Source organism: Tamandua tetradactyla, chromosome 6 (assembly GCF_023851605.1).
Source record: "Tamandua tetradactyla isolate mTamTet1 chromosome 6, mTamTet1.pri, whole genome shotgun sequence".
Classification (NCBI taxonomy): domain Eukaryota; kingdom Metazoa; phylum Chordata; class Mammalia; order Pilosa; family Myrmecophagidae; genus Tamandua; species Tamandua tetradactyla.
This window is the reverse complement of record NC_135332.1, coordinates 178,621,530-178,640,869: the sequence shown is the minus strand read 5'-3', so window position 1 is coordinate 178,640,869 and position 19,340 is coordinate 178,621,530. Positions and strand designations below refer to the sequence as shown.

Here is a 19,340-nt window from a genome sequence, read left to right as displayed (position 1 = left end):
TTAAGGCTTAAAATGTACAGGGTTCCAATCTGGAATGAGGGAAGCGTTTTCGAAATGGATAGTGGCGATTATCTCAACATTGTGAATGGAATTAACGGCACTGAAACATATAACCGATTGTGACTAGAAGGAGAAACATTAAATTGTATATATGGTAACAGAACAACAACAAAAAACCCAGTGCATAACACAGTGAACCGTAATTTAAACTATGGACTTTAATTAACATGAAAATTACATGTTCCTCATCAAAGCAAGGTGTTGGTGGCGGGGGAGGTATGGGCATCTTGTAGTTGACGTATGATCCTTCTGTTCTCATTTCAAAAAGCGTAAATGTATTAAAAAGAAAACTTTACGTATGACCATAAATGAAAACACATTATAAAACTCCTTTTTAAAAAAGGTATCCTTAAAGGCAACACGAAGTCATGAAGTTATGCAACCAATGACTGTGTCAGACTCAATTCTAGCTTCTGGGAGTCAAGCGGAGACAAGAGGAGCGGAGCTGGCTGGAGCCCAGCGGATGCCCGGCGGCAGCGGGACGACAGAACCCCAGGCGACTCCGGGGTCCACAGCGCCGGCGGCCCGCGAGGCCTCGAGACCGCCTCCGAGCCAGGATCTCCAGCTGGGGACAGCGCCCACCGGGCTCCCTCGGGAGCCGAGAACGGAGCGGAGAGGAGCTCCCCGGGGGCTTGGGGCTAGGCCGGCACCCCCAGGGCAGGCAGACGCGACCCCCCAACGCGCGCCTCGGTAGGCTGAGCCCTAGGGAAGCCAACGCGCCGCCCCACGCGAGCGGTGGAGCCCTGACCTGCGGTCCCGAGGCCCCGCAGCCCCGCAGCGAGAGGCGAAGGCCGGCGGCGGCGGCCGGGGCCGGGACCGGGAGCCGCCATTCCCGCGCTCCCTACCGCTGCGCTCCCGACACCCTCCTCGGGCACCGCCCAAAACGCGGAGCGGTAGACTCACGGAGCGCGAAAAGAAGCGCGCAGTAGCGCGCGAGCATGCGCAGTAGCTCGGCCCAGCCGCGCCGCACTCGGCGCTGGGGGAGGGTCATCCGAAGGTGACGCCCGATACGCCGGCGTCAGCGCCCGTGGGGAGGCGGCCGAAGACTCCATCCGCCATGTTGGATGCCGCAGATTCGCCATAACCTCGCCGGCTCTTTTCTTAAAAAAATAAAAATAAAAAGCGAAGCATCAGCGGGGCACCTCGCCTTCTCGGTCGGCACGGGAGGGGGCCCGGAAGAGCCCGAGGCTTTTTTTTCCTCTGCGGTGGGAGCGTTGCCATGGAGACGCGGGCGGCAGGTGAGCCGGCGGGGGTTGGGGTGGGGTGGTGGGGGAGGGGCGCGGCGCGCGGGCCGTCGTTCCGAGCGTGCAGTCGGGAGGAAGCGCGCGGGCCGCGGGCGGAGGGCGAACGTGGCGGCGTACTTCACGGCACGTCCTGTCGCTGCTCGTATCCCGCCGGCTTGGGTTTGATTTAAAAAAAGAAAAAAAAAAAAAGTAACGCGAGAGAGTGGATGAGCGGGCGAGGGGAGGCAGTGCGCACGCGCGGGGCCGTTTCCATGACAACGGGCGGGGCGCGGGCCTGGGTGGGAGCGCCGGGGGCCTCGCGGGCGGGAGGTTCGAATCCCGGCGCTGCCGCTTCTTGGGCCGGCTGGAGCTTGAGCCGGCCTCACTTTCCTTACCTGTGGAATGGGCAGTTCCCCTAATTATAAGACCCCGTACTTGGCCGGGATGTTGTGAAGGGTCAGGGCCCAACCGAGTGGCGACACAAAGTGTCTGTGCCCTTTGGAGGAGCCGTCGAGGCGGGCGTTTGCTGCTGGTAACCGGGTCGAGGCCGTGGTGCGCTATGGCTTGCCGTCGACTCTGCCCAGCTCGGCGGGTCGCCGCTGCCCTGGAAAGCTGAGCTCAGAGGCCACCCCCTCCAGGCGCCGCGCGCGGCCGTTCGGAGCGGCTCCCCCTTCCCGCCCTGCGCCCCGTCCTCGTCCCGTGGGCCGCGGCGGCCTCCCCTTGGCGCCGGCCTCACGCTTACGCCCGGCGCCCGCAGCGGCTCCGGCGAGTGGGAGCAGCCCGGAGAGGGGCCGTCCTGCCGGCGGGGCCCGGCGGCAGGCGGTGGCCGCGCGTCTGCCCGTGGAGGGGAGGCGGGTGGCCTGCGCCCCCCACCCTTCCGGCGCGCCCCGGGCCCACCCGCCCCACCCGTGGCTTTTTCAGGCCATCGGCGGCTTCGCAGGGCACCTGCCCGCACGCGCCACGCAGGAGCCCACGCGCGCTGGCCCCGCGCCCGATGGGCGGGCGAGCCGCCTTCTCGGCTTAGGGCGCCGTGGGTCCCCTCCAGGCCATTCGCTGCTGCCGCCGAGGGGATCAACCTCCCTCCCTCTCAGAAAAACACCTGGGCACGTGTGCGGGCGTGCCCTTCAATTTCCAGCTGTAACAAATGAGGAAAGACCATGTTCTAAAATATCTTGCTGTCAGCCGATTTCTGAAAAGAGTTTTGTTTTATTTGGTTGTTTGGTTAATTTAGGAGAAAGCACAGTTAATGATAATGAGATGAAGTTGCATGTGGTCTATAAGATACAGCCCAGTTGCTGAAATTGCTGAGATTGCCGTCTTTGTATATTGGAGATCTGTTACAGTTGCTCCCTTGTCAGCCGGCTCATTTGCCTCTGGTGAAATGCTTGCAGTTTCTGCACCCCGTCCCCGCTTATAATTTACATCCCGGCTTTTAAAAGATGGCTGCCCTTAGCTAGAATTAAGTTTCTGCCTAGAGCAAGGGCAGTCAAGATTAAGATATGTTAAAAAGACTCCTTAATTGCATTTCCTTTTATCGGTATTTTATGCATGCCACCTCTAGAAACCTCCCCATCGAGATGGGCTGATTTAATTATGTAGAAAGGATTTAGCCTAGAGTTAAACTTTCCCTGTTCTCAGCTGTTTACTATGTTAAACTTTCACTGTGTTGGAAATTTCTCAAGGGTAGGCGTCAGCTTTCAGAATTGGAACAGTTCTGAGAGTGAAAAGAACATGAGCTCTGGCCTCCAAAGATCACTTTTTCACTGAATTCCTGATCCAAAGCAAATCATAGAATTGTTGGAACACCCGTTTCCCATTTGCAGAAAGAGGCATAATCCACCCCACTCCAGGGGTGAGGTGCATCATTAGTATTGGTCATACTTAAGAAGTACTAGTTGTCCCTTCCCTACATAGGACCAGTCTCTCCATCCTATAGCTCAGTGCGTTGTCATCCGTTTGCTGTTTGTAAGCATTGTTGATGGAAAGGGCAAGATAGAGCCTGAATAATTTTTTTAAAAGAAAAAAATAACAACTTGAGAGTGAAGCAAAATAGAGAAATTAAACACCTGTTATAGGTTTGAAGTTGCCTCCTATTTTTATGGAATATTAAAATTCTGGGTAACAGAATTTTCTTTGTTCTTTTAAAACGTGTAACAAATGGAGCAGCACATGGCTGAAGTCTGGAATCTGGCACCTTTGTGTCCAACCCGGGTCTGGGAAGCAGTAGAATGGGTTGGGGTAGGAACCCGGCCCCAGAGGATGCTGCAGCTGTCCCCATGGGAAGAGGCAGCTCCCCGCAGTAGGCAGTGGGAGGTGACTCTGGCTTGGCACTCTTTTCTAGTCATTGCCCTCCTTGGGAGCCTAAGGAGATGATGGCAGTAGCACTGAGTATGGGGGGACTTCATGGGAGGCACCCCTAACCCAGTGGGGTTCCTGAGAGCAGGTGACTGTCCTCCAGGGTGAACAGAGGCACCCTGCAGAGGGCGGGCGTGTGCAGAGACACAGGGTGTGACACCTGCCGGGTGTGTTCTGTGGGACGAGGTGAGTGCTGAGGCTGTAGGTGTGGTGTGGTGGGGATGCTGGAGGTCTGTGATGCAGCGCCTTTCCAGTACAGGAAGCTATTAGGGCTTTCTTCCCAGGGTCTCTGGGGTAGGAGGGTGGAAAGGCTGTCTGTCTGTCCTTCAGAAGTGTCCTTCCCACAGCTGCCAGGAGTCAGTTTTCAGATTTCTTTTAGGTGTAGTTTATATGCAGTGAGATGCATAGACCTTAAGTGCACAATTTGATCAAGTTTGGTAAATGCATTCGTCCATCTTACCTACATCCCCAACAATGCATATAACTTTTTCGTCACCCCAGAACATTCTCTTATGCCCGGTCCCTTCAGTCCTTGCCTGTCACCTCACCCCAAGCAACCACTGATCTGAGGTCTGTCCCCATAGATGAGTTTTACCTTTTGTAGCACATGGTGTAATTCTTTTGTCTAACTTCTTTGACTTAGCAAAATGTGTCTGCGGTTCACTAGTTCCTTTTTATTGCTGAATAGAATTTTATTGTCTGGCTGCACCCCAGTTTCTTGATATGTTCTGCTGATAAACACCTGGGCTGTTTTTGGTTATCATAACTAAAGCTGCCTGAATCCTGTTGTACAAGGTTTTTGTGGACGGCTACTTTTATTTCTCTTGAGTAAACTAACACCTAGTAATGTAATTGCTGATTAGAGAATAAGGTATGTTTAATATTTTCAGAAACTTCGAACTAGACTTCCAGAGTAGTTGTACCATTTTACACTCTGATCAGCAGTGTGAGAGAATCCCACCTGTTTGGCGTCCTCACCAACATTAGGCGTCAGCAATCTCTCATTTGATCTTTTCTAGAAGATGTGTAGTGGCATCTCAGGATAGTTTTAGTTTGCATTTCCCTAATGACCATGATGTTGAGCAGGTTTTTCTTTTGTGTATCGGCATTTTGTGTATCTTATTTTATGAAGTGACCATTCAAGTCTTTTGCCTGTTTTTTAAAATTAGGCTGCTTGTTTCTTTATTATCGAATTGTCGGAGTTGTTTATATATTCTTGGTAAAGTCCTTTACTGTATGTATGTGTTGTGTTGTGACTATTTTCTCCCAGTCTCTGTTTGCCTACTTGTTTTCTTATTCATCTTTTGATGAGAAGTTTCGAATTTTAATGAAGTCTGATTTACTTTTTTTTGCTTTTGTGGTGAGCCCTTTATGTGTCCTTTAAGAAAGCTTTTCTTGCTCTAAGGTCAGGAAGATATTTTCCTAGCTCTTTTTTTTTTTAGTCTTGTTCTTTTGCCTTTAGGCTCAGGTCTATGGTCTGTCTAAAATCAGTTTCTGAGTATGGTCGCGGTGGACGTCACGGTTCTATTTTTCCCCATGCACATCCAGTTTTTCCAGCCTCATTTGTTGAAGAGACTTTCCTTTCTCCACGGGACTATGTTGACCCTCCCTCGTGACTTGAAAATTGTGTGTGGTCCATTTCTGGGCTCTCTGTTCCATTGATCCTTTCCTAGTGTCAAACTGTCTTGCTTACTGTAGCTTTCTGGTAATTTCTGAAGTTCTGAAGAATAAATTGGAGAACAGTGTTTGGAGGGGCAGTAGTGCTGCAGGAGAGAGGCAGTTAGGTGGTGCTGTGGGATGCTGCAGCTGTGGGGTGGAGAGCAGAGCAGATTTAGGGGAATAGCAAAGGGGCCATGACTGATCGGATTTCCCCTCAGAGACCAGCAGGCATCTGTGCTTCTTCTTAGGGAAAGAGGAATGACAGCCGTTAACAGGCTCAGGGATGTGAAACCCTTCCAGCGCTGGTCCCTGATTTTCAGGGCCTCCTGCAGGGGTGGAGAGAAGCTCCTTTGCGTTCTGCTCCTGTTTTTATTTGTCAGCCAGGCCAGGGGGCTGGTGCGGGGCTTGTCAGGTTCCTGGAAGACCTTCCTGGGGACTGTGCCCTGCCCCATCTGGAGAGGTTCCCATCTGGCAGAACATCATGTGCCTCCTTGGGGCACCCAGACTGGAGGCACTGGGGTCCCTGGGTGCTGCGGGTCTCTCCAGGTCTATCCAGGAGTGAGCCCTGTGGCAGGCTCTCCACACCCTGGGCACAGGCAGGGAACTGGTGCAGGCAATGCAGGGCCCAGGTGCACTGGCATCGGGAAGTCTTGGCTGAGGTTCTGGTCCTGCTGCTTAACAGCCATGTGGCCTCAGCGTGTCCCTGAATCTTAGTTGCCTTTATGCAGAACTGGTCCCTGTAGATCTACTGGGCAGCATGATTTTTGTCAAGACTCAAGAGTGGAGGTTTGGGGGCACACTGGCCCACATGACTACTTTCCTCCCTCCCCCCCATCTTTTTCTTCCTTCCTCTTTATCCTTCTTTTCTCCTTCTTCTCCATTCTCCCTCCCTCAGACTCACCTTCTTCTACTGAGCATATTGTAATTTTAGTAATACCTTTGAGAACTGGATTTGTTGTAATAAATAATAATGCCCTATACAGTGGCCTGATCCTTTATTAAATCATGCAGCTGCGGGGGGAATATGGGGGCATGGTAATAATAACTGTCATTTCTGTAGACCTTCGCTGCTTGTGCTTCATATCCATTATTTAGTTTGGTCTTTGTGAGCGCCCAGCAAGGTGTTCTCATCCTCTTTGTTTTACAAGTGAGGAAGCGGCAGCTCTGGTTGGTTGGTGCCTCTGGCTGTCCATTACTGAAGTGCCCTCGGGCGCCGGCTGGGTCACAGGGCTGGTAGTCAGCCAGCGTTTGGACCTGGTGGCGAGGACCATGTACGCTTGTGATCCCCTCAAGGAGACGTCCACCTACCATCTCTCCTATGTCCTGGCCTAGTTCTGGAATCTGGGCCTGGGCCAGGCTGCAGGTGAAGTTCAGGGGTCTGCTCTTCAGTCCAGAGATGAAAAGAGTCTCCTCTGGTCTGCCTCCTGCCGAGGGTCACCCGAGCTCTCCCTGGAATTACTGGCCAGGGGGGTGCTGTCACCAACACCTGTCAGATTCCTGCCGCCTGGGGGCGCTGCTGGGACAGATGCACAGGCTGAGATGGGAGCCTTCGCGCAGCCCTGTGGACGACTCACAACGTGTTCTCTAGGGATGGGGCTCCCAGAAGGTGGGCATTGGGGGACCCTGAGCATCCTGTGGTGAAAGAGCACACAGCCGATAGGCCAGACAGAATCCCTTCAGAACTGGGCAGAAGAATTGATGGCTCCTTCACAAAAGAATAGATGCAGATGGCCAATAAGTGTATGAAAAGATGCTCAATGTCATTTATCATCGGGAAAGTGCAACTTAAGACTGCCATGAGTTACCACGACATACCCAATTGGAACAGTTAAAATGAAAAAGCCCGACAGTGCCAAGTGCTGGCGAGCCTCTGGAGCAATTGGAACTCTTGTACTCTGCTGGTGGGAATGGACAGTGGTACCGCAAATTTGGAAAACAGTTTAGTGGTTTCTTATAATGCTAAACATACCTTACCATATAGCTCAGCAGTTCTGGGCTGTCTTCTCCACTCTTTTCCTGCTGGGATGGGTATCTGTGGTCCCCACTGGCAGTGCAGGCTCTGGAAAATAACTCTGGTTTTGGAGTCTTCCAGACTGAACTTTGAATTTTGGCTCCAGTATGTGAAGTTCTTCTGACTTTTTGAACCTCAGTTTCCTTTTCAGTAAAATTGGAGCCAAACTTGTCTTCCACCCAGCATGCTGCTCTCTGAGGGACTGGATCAAATGAGGCCCACACTAGTGATTGGTGCAGAGTGGAAGATCAAAGATGTGGTTTTGAGGTGGCCTTGACAGTTCCTCCCAGCAAGCCCAGGCTTAGTACAAGAGCCAGATTCCTCCCTTAGCTCCCCAGCTGTTAGAATAAATCCCATGCCATGGATCGGCTTAACCAGCCGGACGTTGTTGACTCACGGTTTGAGGCTAGGAGGAGTCCAAAACCAAGTTGTCAGCAAGGTGATGCTTTGGCTGGCGGTCCTTGGGGCTCCTTGGCTTTCCTGTCACATGGCGATATCCTCTCCTTTCTCTTCCAGGTTCCACTGGCTTCCAGCTTCCTGCTCTGCCATTGCCTCTCTCTGGGAACTTTCAGTCTGCTTGTAGAGGACCCAGTAATCTGGATTAGAGCCCAGCCAGATTCAGCTGAAGTAACAGCGGGAAGAGCTCCTAGTCACAGTGGCTCACCATCCACCAGCATGTGGACCAAGACCAAGAACGTGTCCAAACTGGGGCCTACGATTCAGTCCTGGGGGCAGCCTGTGGCTTTTCCAGTCTCAGGTGGGCTGCTGCCTCCTGAGAATGCCTGGGCCCTTCTGCCTTCCTTGGCCCCTCTGCGTGTCACTCATTCACTCATAGGCCCCTGCAGTGCTGACTTCTTCCTGGCCTGTCTCCCCACAGCAAGACCCTGCCAGCCCTCCCATTCGTAAACACGAGCATGGCTCCTTACAGCGAGTGTTCCACCCATCAGTGCCCACTGTGTCCTAGGGCTCTGCAGGGTGCCTGCAGCCCTGGTCCTCAGAGTGTAACCACGGTTCTGTGACGTCGGGGTGTTATCTGCATTTTCACAGGCAAAGAGATGGCGGCTTAGAAAGGTTTGACCATGTGGCCGTAGTTGCATGCTGGTCGTTGACCAGCTGGGCTGGATGTCAGGCTGCTGTTCCTAAAGCTAAGACCGTGTTCTGTTCACATGCCTAAGCCACCCGCCATGTTTCTTGAGTACCCTGAGTGTGGCGCGAGGCAGGCACTGCGGTCGCCACTGGAAAGATGAGAAAACAGGCGTCCCGAGGGGCAGAGTCCTTGCTCGGAGTCCCACAGGGGCAGAAGCAGACTCCAGGCCCAAGCTCTGTATCGCCGCAGGCCTGGCTCACATCTCTGTCCAGTGTAGTGGCCATTTGTAGCTCTTCTCTCATAATTGGTGTTTTCCTGTCTCTTCCGCTTTCCCACTTGGGGTCTTGCTGTTTCTCTTGCTAATTTATAGAAACAGTTCATACGTTGGGGTTTATAACCCTTTTCCTGGCAGTTTGCTGCTTGCCTTGGGTTGGGTTGACCTATGCTCTGGGTGCCGATGCCAGCAGCTACCCCTGGCTCCCCTTGAAGTGTGTGGGGTGGAGGGGTAGGGCTCTGATGAGGTCATTTGACTTTAGGGAAAAGTTGCGGGAGCATGGAGGTGCGGTTACTGATACAAGGGACCTCGAACGCCAAGCTTGATTCTGTCCTTTTCATGTCTGCTGTACGCATCACCTCGTCTCCCTCTTTTTCCTCAGTTTCTCGAAGAAAACACAATCAGCAGGAGAAACATTCTCCAGTTTTCCTCTTTAATGTTCTTGGGTCTTTGCTTTCTAGTTGGAGACCATGAAGAGAGGGCCACATGAAGGACATGAATTGGGAATAGAATTTTGTTGGCTGAACTGAAAGGGGATGGGAAAGCTGTCATGCAGAAGGAAAGAATGAGGGGGGTGGAGACTGCTTTCTGGCTTATGTCCATGGGCGGAGGCCAAGGTGAAGGGTAGCCAGGAGGGGGCCCTTGATCCCTTTGCAGTGCCCAGGAGGCCAGTCCTGCTGGTGGGAAGAGGTGAGTCCTGTTTGGGACATGCTGGGTTTGACATGACAGTTGAGTTGACCTTTGTAGGCTTGTGCAAGAGTGACTCAGGGCAGGAGAGATTTGGGTGACGCTTCATGTTTGGAATTCTTGGATGCAAAGAACACATGTAACTAGATAGTCCATCATTATTACTACTATTGTTATTATTTACTTTTTGTTTTATTAAGATTCTTCAGTGAGTCTCCCGGAGTGTCTGAGTTTTCTGCTGCCCTGCTCTCTGGTCTCCTAGGGACACTCTCACCATCTCTTGGACTTTCTCTTTGTGTTCCTTCTCTTCCCACTATTAATCCAGTAATTTTCTCTGTATTCCCAACCGGTTTCTAGTGGCCTTGTCTCAGTACTCTTTGTGGTGTGATCAGGAGATAGGGATTATGTGAAATAAGAGTTCTTATAGTAAACAAGGGGCTTGTTAACGATCGTACACGAGCTTCTTGGTTGAGGGCGCCTCAGAATTTCTAATATTCCCAAGGGGGGTTTTGTAGGAGCCAAGTGTTAAAACAAGACTTGCAGAATTTGTTGGGAGCAGCTGGCCTCAGGATGGCGGCAGTAAACTGTGGAGATTGTTATGTAGAGTAGTCTGGGAAGAAAATGTTGACCCCAAATGGTTATGTTAAGTATGAAGGAAGAGAGCACTGAAAAATAAGCTCTCTGTTCTTTCAAGAAATGCATGCATGCCTTTTGTCATCCTGCAGTATTTAAGCAGGATCTGGATAAGAATAAAGTTGTCTGAAGTCTGATGTCTGATGTAAAGTTAAGCTTCAGACCCCTTGAGCCCGTCTGTGTCTGTCTTTCTTTCTTCTTCGTTTCTTTCTTTCTCATCATGCCTTAATATCCTTCGAGCTCCATTTCAATAGGAAGCAATCGAGTTTGTGGCACTCAGCCTTTCCCGGAGTTAATTTGGGTGGGTTGTGTTCTGATACCAGTGTCACACAGAACAGGCTTGGGGGAATTTGGCCTAAATCATCTTCCTCGCCTCTGATGGACAGAACTCACGACACACCTCCTGGCTTTGCTGGCACCCCGGCCAGCTGCTCCCTGGGCCAGTGCTGCTCAAGGATGGCCCCCTGGGGCTAGGGTGAGACAGGTGTGGCCTGCCCCACGCTTGGCACATGTGGAGTTGCAGTGCCTGGAGGAGGGCGGTTTCGGAAGGTACAGCCAGAGGAGAGGGGGCCTGGGGTGCGACGTGGGCTCTGTGGGCAGAGAGGGGCCGCCGCTCCGCCGTCTCGGCTCTGCTCTGCTACCTGCTCTGGGTTGTGGCCCCACTTCACCTTTGTGTTTTACTTTGAAAGTGTTTTTTTTTTTTCTTTAACTTTTTTTATTGTATAGTATAATATATATACAAAGCAGAGAAATAATCAAAGCAATAGTTTTCAAAGCACTGTTCAGAATGTGGTTATAGAACAGATCCCAGAGTTTGTCATGGGCTACTATACCATTCTCTCCTATTTTTCCTTCTAGCTGCTCCAGAATATAGGAGGTTAGCAGGCTTAAATACTTTGTTATTATCGCAATCGGCTCTTTTTTCCTTTTTTTTTTTTGTGAACAATAACATATATACAAAAAAGGTATAAATTTCCAAGCATAGCACCACAGTTAGTTGTAGAACATATTTCAGATTTTGACATGGGTTACAATTTCACAATTTTAGTTTTTTACTTCTAGCTGCTCTAAAATGCTGGAGACAAGAAGAGATATCAATTTAATGATTCAGCATTTATATTAATCTGTTAGATCCTATTTTCTGTGTATAATTCCACCATCACCTTTGATCTTTCCATGCCTCTCATTAGGGGTGTTTGGGCTATGGCAATTTTAAATGTTTGATACTGGAAAGTTTTGTCACTGATATGGGGTAGGGAGGTAGAACTATCTGATGTTATGGAGAGGCTGGGCTAGGTTTCAGGACATCTCTGGACCGGGGACCGTATGGAGGTTGTAGGTTTCTGGCAAGTTACTCTAATGCCTGGAACCCTTGTGGAATCTTATATATTGCCCTAGGTGTTCTTTAGGATTGGCTGGAATGGTCCTGGTTGGGGGCTGGCAGGTTATGATAGGTAGCATGGTCTAACTGAAGTTTGCGTAAGAGCAACCTTAAAAATGTTTTTGAAAAAATAATTTTCTCTTCCGTATTCTTTGAGAAAGAAAAATAGACCTGGTTTTCTTTCAGACGTCTTTGAGGCCTCTTAGTTTCTCCGTTCCTAGGGCAGACAGGCCCCAGGACCCTTCCCGTCCCTGGCCCTGTCCAGGCAGGCACGGGGTGCCCCTTTTCCTGCTGCCTCAGCCTTGGCGCTGACCCCCACGTACTGTTTCCTGCTGAGCAGTGACAGGAACGGTTTGTACAGTGTCTCAGAGCCCTGACCAGGAGGTCCAGAGCCCAGAACCCCAGGATTCCGGCTGGGAGAGCCTTAGACGGCCAGTCCGAGGAGCAGCTGGGAAACCCGGAGAGGTGCAGTGATTTGTCAAGGTTCTGCAGCCAGTGACCACGCTGGGACAGAGGGCTAGCCGCCGGAGTTGCTGGGCTTACCGTGTGGACGGCTCTTGGGGCTGCGGGCGTTGGTACCTTGAGGGCCTCGTGGGCAGAGCAGGCATGAGGTGATCGATGGCATGGGGGGACACGGCTGGCCCACCCCAGCGACCACACGTGTGACGGGCTCGGGCCGTGCCTGGGTGGCCTCCTGGCCAGGTGCACCTGCTCCCACAGGTCTTCCCAGGTCTCCCCGCCCAGGTGGCCTGTTAGTTTGTGTGTGAAAACTGTCCTGGCAGTATGCCTTGTAGGCTGCTGTGGGCAGGGAGTCCCTCCCTCTATAAGCCTTTCTCAAGGGACGTGATTTTCAGACATTTTAAATATAGAAGAGTGTTTTGAGAACTTATTTTCAACTTTTTTTTTTTTTTTTTGAGTATCTCGGATATATCGTGGAGACTTGTTTCAGGGAGTTTTGATTATAGTATAATAGCTGTAACAATTAACTTTTTTTCCCCAGTTAATACCCCACATGCCTTCCAGGGAGAGAGGCTTCTGTTAGAATGAAGCCTTTTGTCCTTTGGCCAGTTTGTGGGTTTGAGGATTTAAGTGGGAAGGGGCACAGGAGCTGTGCTGCCGGGAGACGTGCTGGCACCTTTGGAGCCCCAGTGGTGCGGGAGGCGGTGAGCCTGAGCAGTGGGGGGCAGCGTGTCCCTTGCTGACCCCTCTTACACTCCCAAACGTCAGACAAGTTGTTTTGAATCCATGGGAGCTTTTTTCTTTTAATTTTTAGTTTTGACATAATTTTAGACTTTTAGAAAAGATGGAAGCATAGTATAAAAACTTCTCATATACCCTTTTATCCAAAGCTCCAGATATTAACATTTTACCACATTGCTCTGTAGCTGTCATCCACCTCCCTACTACCTACCTATTATCTTTTCTGTCTGTCTGTATGTTTTTCTCTGTATCTGTCCATCCGTTCATCCATCCCTCATCTGTCTGTCTGTCTATCATCTAATCTATCTGGGAGAGTAGTTTGCAGGCTTAATGCCCCTTTACCTACTCCTAAATTTTTTCAGTTATATTTTCTAAAAGTAAAGACATGCTCTTACATAACCACATTGTAGTTATCAAAATGAGGAATACACTGATACAGTACCTCTCAGATTTCACCAGCTGTCCCAATAGAGTGTTTCGTAGCAAAGAAAATCCTGGGCCATGCATTGCATTTAGTGGTGTGTCTTTACCTTCTTAATCTGATGTAGCTCTCTGTCCTGTTGATTCCTGACAAGGTTGTTTTTGAGGTGTATGGGATGCTTATTCCATAGTGTGCCCCTCTTTGGTGTTGTGTGGTGTTTCCCCATGATTAGGTTCCTGCTCTGGCACGTGGGCAGGCGCCCCGTGGACGTGGCACTGCGTTAGTCTCGGCGCCTTCTGCAGGAGGCGCGTGGTCGGACTTGCTGGTCACCACTGAGGCTGTATGGGGGTGGCTGCCAGGCTCCTTCCTGGAGCACGCTCCTTCTCCTTTGTGAGTCAGGGTCCTTACCTGTCCTGCTGCCTCTCACTCCTCAGGCTTCCTCCACTCGCTGCTGTCAGCAGCCATCAGTGATTCTTGCCTAAATCAGTTATTATTGGGATGGCAGCTAAATGAGGAGTTTCTAATCCTGACTTTTTCTAACTAGTACATTTTGCCTGCATTTATTAGTTGTTTTTCAGTGTAAGTAAGAGCTTCCATTTTTCCTTCATCTGTTTACGTTAGTGTGGACTCATGAACTCCTATTTTATTCAGTGGTTTTTTAATCCTATGTCATTATTTGATACTTAAATTGCCCCTGTCTGGCCAGTCAAGGCCCCTTCAGTGTGACACTGTGTCCTTTTGGCCTGTCCCCTCTTTCTTCGAGCTTTTCCTTAGTTTCTCACAACACAGGATATTCTGGCCTCATTTTGAACTTTCTGTACCCCAGCTTTGGAATCAGCAGTTTCTACCAGGACACCTGGTTTCTTTGAGTGGAGAATGGTATTTAGAAGCCATGTTTTGGGTGTACTAGTGAGCTCGTGTTACTGGGTTGCACTGCTTCTTGGCTCTCAGTCAACACAGCTGGGAATGTTATGTTTGTAGAAACACAAAGCGCGCACAGGCGTGTATATCCCCATCAGGCTCTGTCTATCCATCTAAGAACCTGGTTCATCTGGGTTCTTCCGGTTCCAGGCTGACACCGCAGATGCACGCTATTCTTTCCCTGCTCCATGTTTATAACCCTTCTCTGTCAGGGAAAAACTGGCTCCCAGCATCCATAGCATATTTACTTACCTGTTCAATCCTCGAGGACATTGAAAGTTTGAGAGTTGCTAACTGAGGTCCCTGTGGGAAGAAGCCCACCATGTAGAGTTCAGTACTTGATTAGAGTTCTTTTTCTCTTTAGTGGAGGACATGTGGTGTGAACCCACCTCGCCTTCTGCATTTACTTGGGTCAGTCCTTCTCTCCTGTATCATGGTGCTTGGGTTGCTCATTTCATATAGGATTTGGTTAACCTGTTTCTGTTTGCATTTTATTTTAGGGTACCCCTGTACCTTTTCATTTAATTCATATTTTTTCTTTGAGTTTTTGAATTTTGGGGGTGAGTTTATTTCTTGTATTTCAGAGGAAGGGCTGAAATTTGCTGCTTTCCTCAAGGGCCCTGGGCTCAGGGAGCTGTGGTGATATCCTGAGAGTGTTTGTTTCCAGGAAGGAGCAGAAATCCGAGGAGGCCCTGTGTCCAAGGGCGACTTCCCCAATAGTGTGGGAGTGTGGGGTCCCCGCTGACCTCTACTGAGTAACTCTCTCCCAGGCACTTTGTCTTATTAGGCCTGATTTCTTTCCAAGCCCCCAAGCCAGACACTGCATTTACTGCCATTTTATAGGTGAGCAGTGAGGGGCTCACAAAAGTTGGGGACGTCCCTTCTGCTGGGGGTCAGGCTTGGGGAGCCCCACCCTGAGCCAGGCTTTCTTCCCCAGCGTGCTGTCTCGTTTGCTTTGTTAGAAAGTGTGAGTTGTGGTTGACGTGGTTAAGGTTATTCTCAGGGCTTCTTTGGGGAGCGTTCTGAAAATGTTCTAATTCTCCTGACAAAAGGAATGTAGCATTTTTCTGCTGTGTAGGTAAATACCTTTTTATCCTTTAGCATTGCTCTTTTAAAGCACTTAATTGCATTTTTTTTTGGCAATGTTTTTTTTTTGGGTGCATGGTCTGGGAATCGAACCCAGGTCTCATGGAAGGTGAGCATCCTACCACTGAACCACCCGGGCACCCCTTTAATTGCATTTTGAATTAAAATACATTGATGTTTTGGAGTGTACAGTCCGTTGGGGGTGACAGAGGCTAAATAAATAAAGACACCATTACATACATAATTACGAATTGTGGTAGCCATGGCTGGAGTGGGGAAGAGAGAGGGAGGAATGGAGGGAGACCTGGTTTATAGTGAAGGGACTTTGCATGGTCCCTCAGAGGAAGGGAAGCTGGAGCTGAGACTTGAGGGAGGGTGGGCCTGTGCTAGGAGAATGATGTCTGCTGGGGGAGAGCAGTCGCCACCGTCTGGTGCCCCCAGGGGACACTGTGAAGCCCTGCTGTGGGCCCTGGGGACCCGGAGCTGTGCGGGGCGGCCCTGGCACTTGGGTGCTGCGCCCATGAGCCAGGGCCTGAGGAGGGCCAGGAGGCCAGGATGCAAGGCTGCTGGAGACCAGACCAGGGGCCCTGGGAGAGTCTGCCAGGTTTGCAGTGCTCTGCCTGGGGGGGCAGGCGGCCCGGGGCACACAGGGCTGAGCCAGCCTGGGCCTGGCCGGCCGCTGACTTACCCCAGTGCCTGTGGTGGAGACCCATGTGGTGGCCACCCAGGGCCAGACCTCCACCTGGCTGCAGGGGCCGGTGGGTGCTGCCTGCCCACCTAGACAGCAGGCGTGTGTGCGGTGATAAAGCCACAGTCAGGTACAGGATCCTCCAGAGCAGAGTGGAGTCGCTGCTTATGCTGCTGGACCGAGAGTCCATGTCTTACCCGTTTCTAACTGTCTAGCTTAGGACGTGGCATACTTGAGGCATCCATTAAATGTCACATGTATTATGGGGCTAATGAACATGAAGTTAAAAGTAATTTTATTTTTTTTGCCTAATAGAGTATATGTAATACTTGTTTTAAAGTTTAGTTACAGGGGGAAATGGATGAGTCATTTTATTAGGCTGGACACGGGTGGGCAGAGGGGCTATGGAGAATTTCCCAGTGACTCCTCTTGCTTAAATTTAAAGCTGTATCCTGGAATATGACAAAGGCCTTGGACATGTCTGAATATTAAAGGGCAGTTCTTTATCCTAGGATTAACTTTCACATTCAAAACACTTTATAACAGAGACCAAACTCAGATTTTCATAATAAATAAAGCAGGCGTTCTAAGTTTGAAGTTGAAATTGCATGTTTCCCACATCCTGCTGCAGTTCCTGCCAAGGCTGTATTTTGTCTCCTCTGATGATGACCTGAGGACCCCTGAGCCGTGAGCTTTTAAGCCTGGAACAGTAACAAATGAAAGCTCCTGTCGTCCTCTCCCATGGGGTGTGCACAGGGACTTTGGTCTGGAAGTGCCTAGTCTTCTAGTTCTTGATCTCGGTTTTCCTAACGCTCGATTTTGCCTCCCAAAACCTTTGGGTTGGCGGAGACCCTCTCCTGGCCCATGAGGCCAGGGGCCTGGACACCACAGTGAAGTTGTCTGGTGTTCTGGAAATAATTGTACATTCTGGATTTGTCTCTAGTCTGAACTGATGTATCGCGAGTGTAAACTGCACATTAGATTTTGAAGATTTAGGAAATGTAAATTTGAATGAGAGCTTTTTAAAGTCAGTTTTTGATCAACTTAAAAAACTGATTACAAGTCTGAATGATACTATTTTTGATAAACTGGATTAAATAAAACATTAAAATTACTTTTACTTCTTTCGTTTTTTTTTTTTTTAAGGTGGCTACTGGGAAAGTTTAAAATTGTGTCCTTGGCTTGCATTGTGGCTTAGCTGGCCATTGCGTCCTTGGCTTGCATTGTGGCTTAGCTGGCCATTGTGTCCTTGGCTTGCATTGTGGCTTAGCTGGCCAGCGCTGATGCCTCTTGAAGCCATATCTTGCCCCTGACCTGGAGTAATGCCCCTTCTGGGGCTTCCACAGCCTGCACCTCTGTCTCCTCCACTCTGGGAAGCGTGTGGGTGGGGACCTGCTTTCCGTCTGCAGGAGCTGTGTCCAGGACAGTGTAGGAACAGAGTGTGGAGTGGATTGCACCTTGCCTTATGGGCTGCTGTTTACAAGCCTGTGTTACCCCGTAGATGGTAATATTCTTGAGAAAAGACACGTCTTTATTTCCCGCACTGCACCTAGTTCTGGACTTCACCTGTAGTATGTGCTCATCTTCTGTTTGTTGAGTTAAGACATTGCCCCAGCAGGGGAAGGGGGTGAGTAGAATCGGGTGTTTCCAAGGACGCACTTCATCTGGTTTGGATTCACCTTGGGTGGTGTCATGGTAGTAGGCAAGGCTGCAGGGGTGGGAGAAGGGTCGGCGGCATCTCTCCAGCCTTTTCTGTGCCGGACTCCGCTTTCCTTTATGAGCTGCCTTCCTCTTCAGAGCAGTCCTGTGAGGCAGATGAGGAAGCAGAGGCTGAGAGAAAACCTGTCCAGTCAGTAAGTGTAGGCTGCAGTGACCTGGCCCCTTTCATTCCTGGAGGAAGCACGAAACCCCTGGCTTCTGGGCGCTGAAGTTCCGTCTCCTCCTTTTGATGGGTTTGAGAACGAAGTGGAGCAGATGATGTGGGTAGGATTGGAGAGTCCCTGATGGAGAGGAAGGAGGCTGGGTTCGGCATCCCAACAGGGCTCTGTGACCCTGAGCAAGTGATGTTTTCAGAAGTTGTTCCAGCTTCTGTGAACTCGGATCCAGGCTGCCCCCTCCTGGGGCCTCTGTCTGTGTATCCAAGCCTGGTCAGTGACTCGAACTCTGGGGATCGGACTCCTGGCTCCGTGTGTCCATTTCTTTCCCTGCCTTCCTTCTCCCCTTCCTTGTGGCTTTTTCTCTTCCCTGGTTCTTGGGATTCAGAGCCCTGATATCTGCTCTGTTGTTGTTGCTGCTGCATTGTTCATATTTCTAAGAACTGCTGGTTTGTGTGCCCTTCATTTCCCTAGAAGAAGGTGTGTGTACATGCAGTATGTGTATGATATGTTGTATGCTGTTAGTGTGGTGTGGTGTAATTTGTTTGGAATGTAGTTTTTGTTGTGGCGTGTGTGGTGTGGTGTGATGTGATGTGTGGTGCAGTGTGTGTGTGATAAGTGTGCATAGTGTGTGATGTAGTCCGTGATGTTTGTGGTGTGTTTGACGTGTGTGACATTGTCTGTGGTGTGTGTGTGTGAGATGTAGTGTGTGTGTGATGTAGCGTATCTGGTGTATGTGTAGTGTGGTGTGTGTGATGTATGCTGTGTGTGTTGTGTGTGTGGAATGTGCTGTGTGCTGTGTGACTGTGTGAGGTTGTGTGGTATAGTATGTGTTGTGTTTGTGTTGTGTGTGTATGTGATATGTGGTATGATGTGTGTGATGCAGTATGTGATGTGTGTGACCATCTGGTGTGTGTGTGGTATGTGTAGTGTGTGTCAGTACATGTGTCTGTGTGTGGTATGTGTGTGGTATGTCTGTGTTCTGTGTGTCTCTGTGTGTGTGTGTGGTATGTGTGGTATGTGTGGTGTGTGTGCCTATATGTTGTGTGTGCTGTGTGTGTCCGTGTATGTGTAGTGTGTCTCTCCAGGTGTGTGTGGTGTCTGCGTCTCTGCGTGTGGTGTGTATGCGATGCGTTTGTGTGATGTGTCTCTCCGTGTGTGTGGTGTGTGTCTGTGTAGTGTGTCTCTCCATGTGTCTGTGGTGTGTATCTCTGTATGTGTCTGTGTGTGTTTATAGCATGTGTGCAATGTGTGTCTGTGTATGTGTAGTGTGTTCTGTGTGTGGTGTGTCTGTGTGTTGTATGTGTTGTGTGTGCGGTGTGCAGTGTGTGTGTGTGGTGTGTCTGTGTGTTGTATGTGTTGTGTGTGTGGTGTGCAGTGTGTGTGTGTGGTGTGTCTGTGGTGTGTCTGTGTGTTGTATGTCTGTGGTGTGTGTGTGGTGTGCAATGTGTGTGTGTGGTGTGTCTGTGTGGTGTGTCTGTGTGTTGTATGTCTGTGGTGTGTGTGTGGTGTGCAATGTGTGTGTGTGTAGTGTCTGTGTGTGGTGTGCAATGTGTGTGTGTGTAGTGTCTGTGTGTGGTGTGTCTGTGTATAGTGTGTTTCTGTGTGGTGTGTGTGTCTCTGTAGTGTGTGTGTCTGTGTGTGTGGTGTGTCTGTGTGTGTATAGTGTGTCTCTGTGTGTGTGGTGTGTTTGTGTGGTGTCTGTGTGTGTGCGATGAGTGTCTGTGTGCAGTGTGGCTCTCCGGGTGTCTGTGTGTGTGGTGGGGATGCCACGCTGGCT

At 50.2% G+C, this 19,340-nt stretch overlaps 1 protein-coding gene across 4 annotated transcripts in view; it reads left to right on the top strand.

Moving 5' to 3' along the window:
* Positions 1–1,020: 1,020 nt before the first annotated feature.
* The window catches only part of ZFAT (zinc finger and AT-hook domain containing), a 271,981-nt gene continuing 253,661 nt past the window's right edge, over positions 1,021–19,340 (top strand). The window contains exons 1-2 of one of the 4 annotated variants that reach the window (XM_077167742.1): positions 1,021–1,298; positions 7,825–8,065. In XM_077167742.1, the coding sequence (XP_077023857.1) occupies positions 1,125–1,298; positions 7,825–8,065 (415 nt within the window). In that variant the 5' untranslated portion in view covers positions 1,021–1,124. Of the gene's footprint in view, positions 1,299–1,582; positions 1,836–7,824; positions 8,066–19,340 lie in introns of those variants that run through there. The other 3 variants (XM_077167743.1, XM_077167746.1, XM_077167744.1) reach the window with 3 other exon arrangements.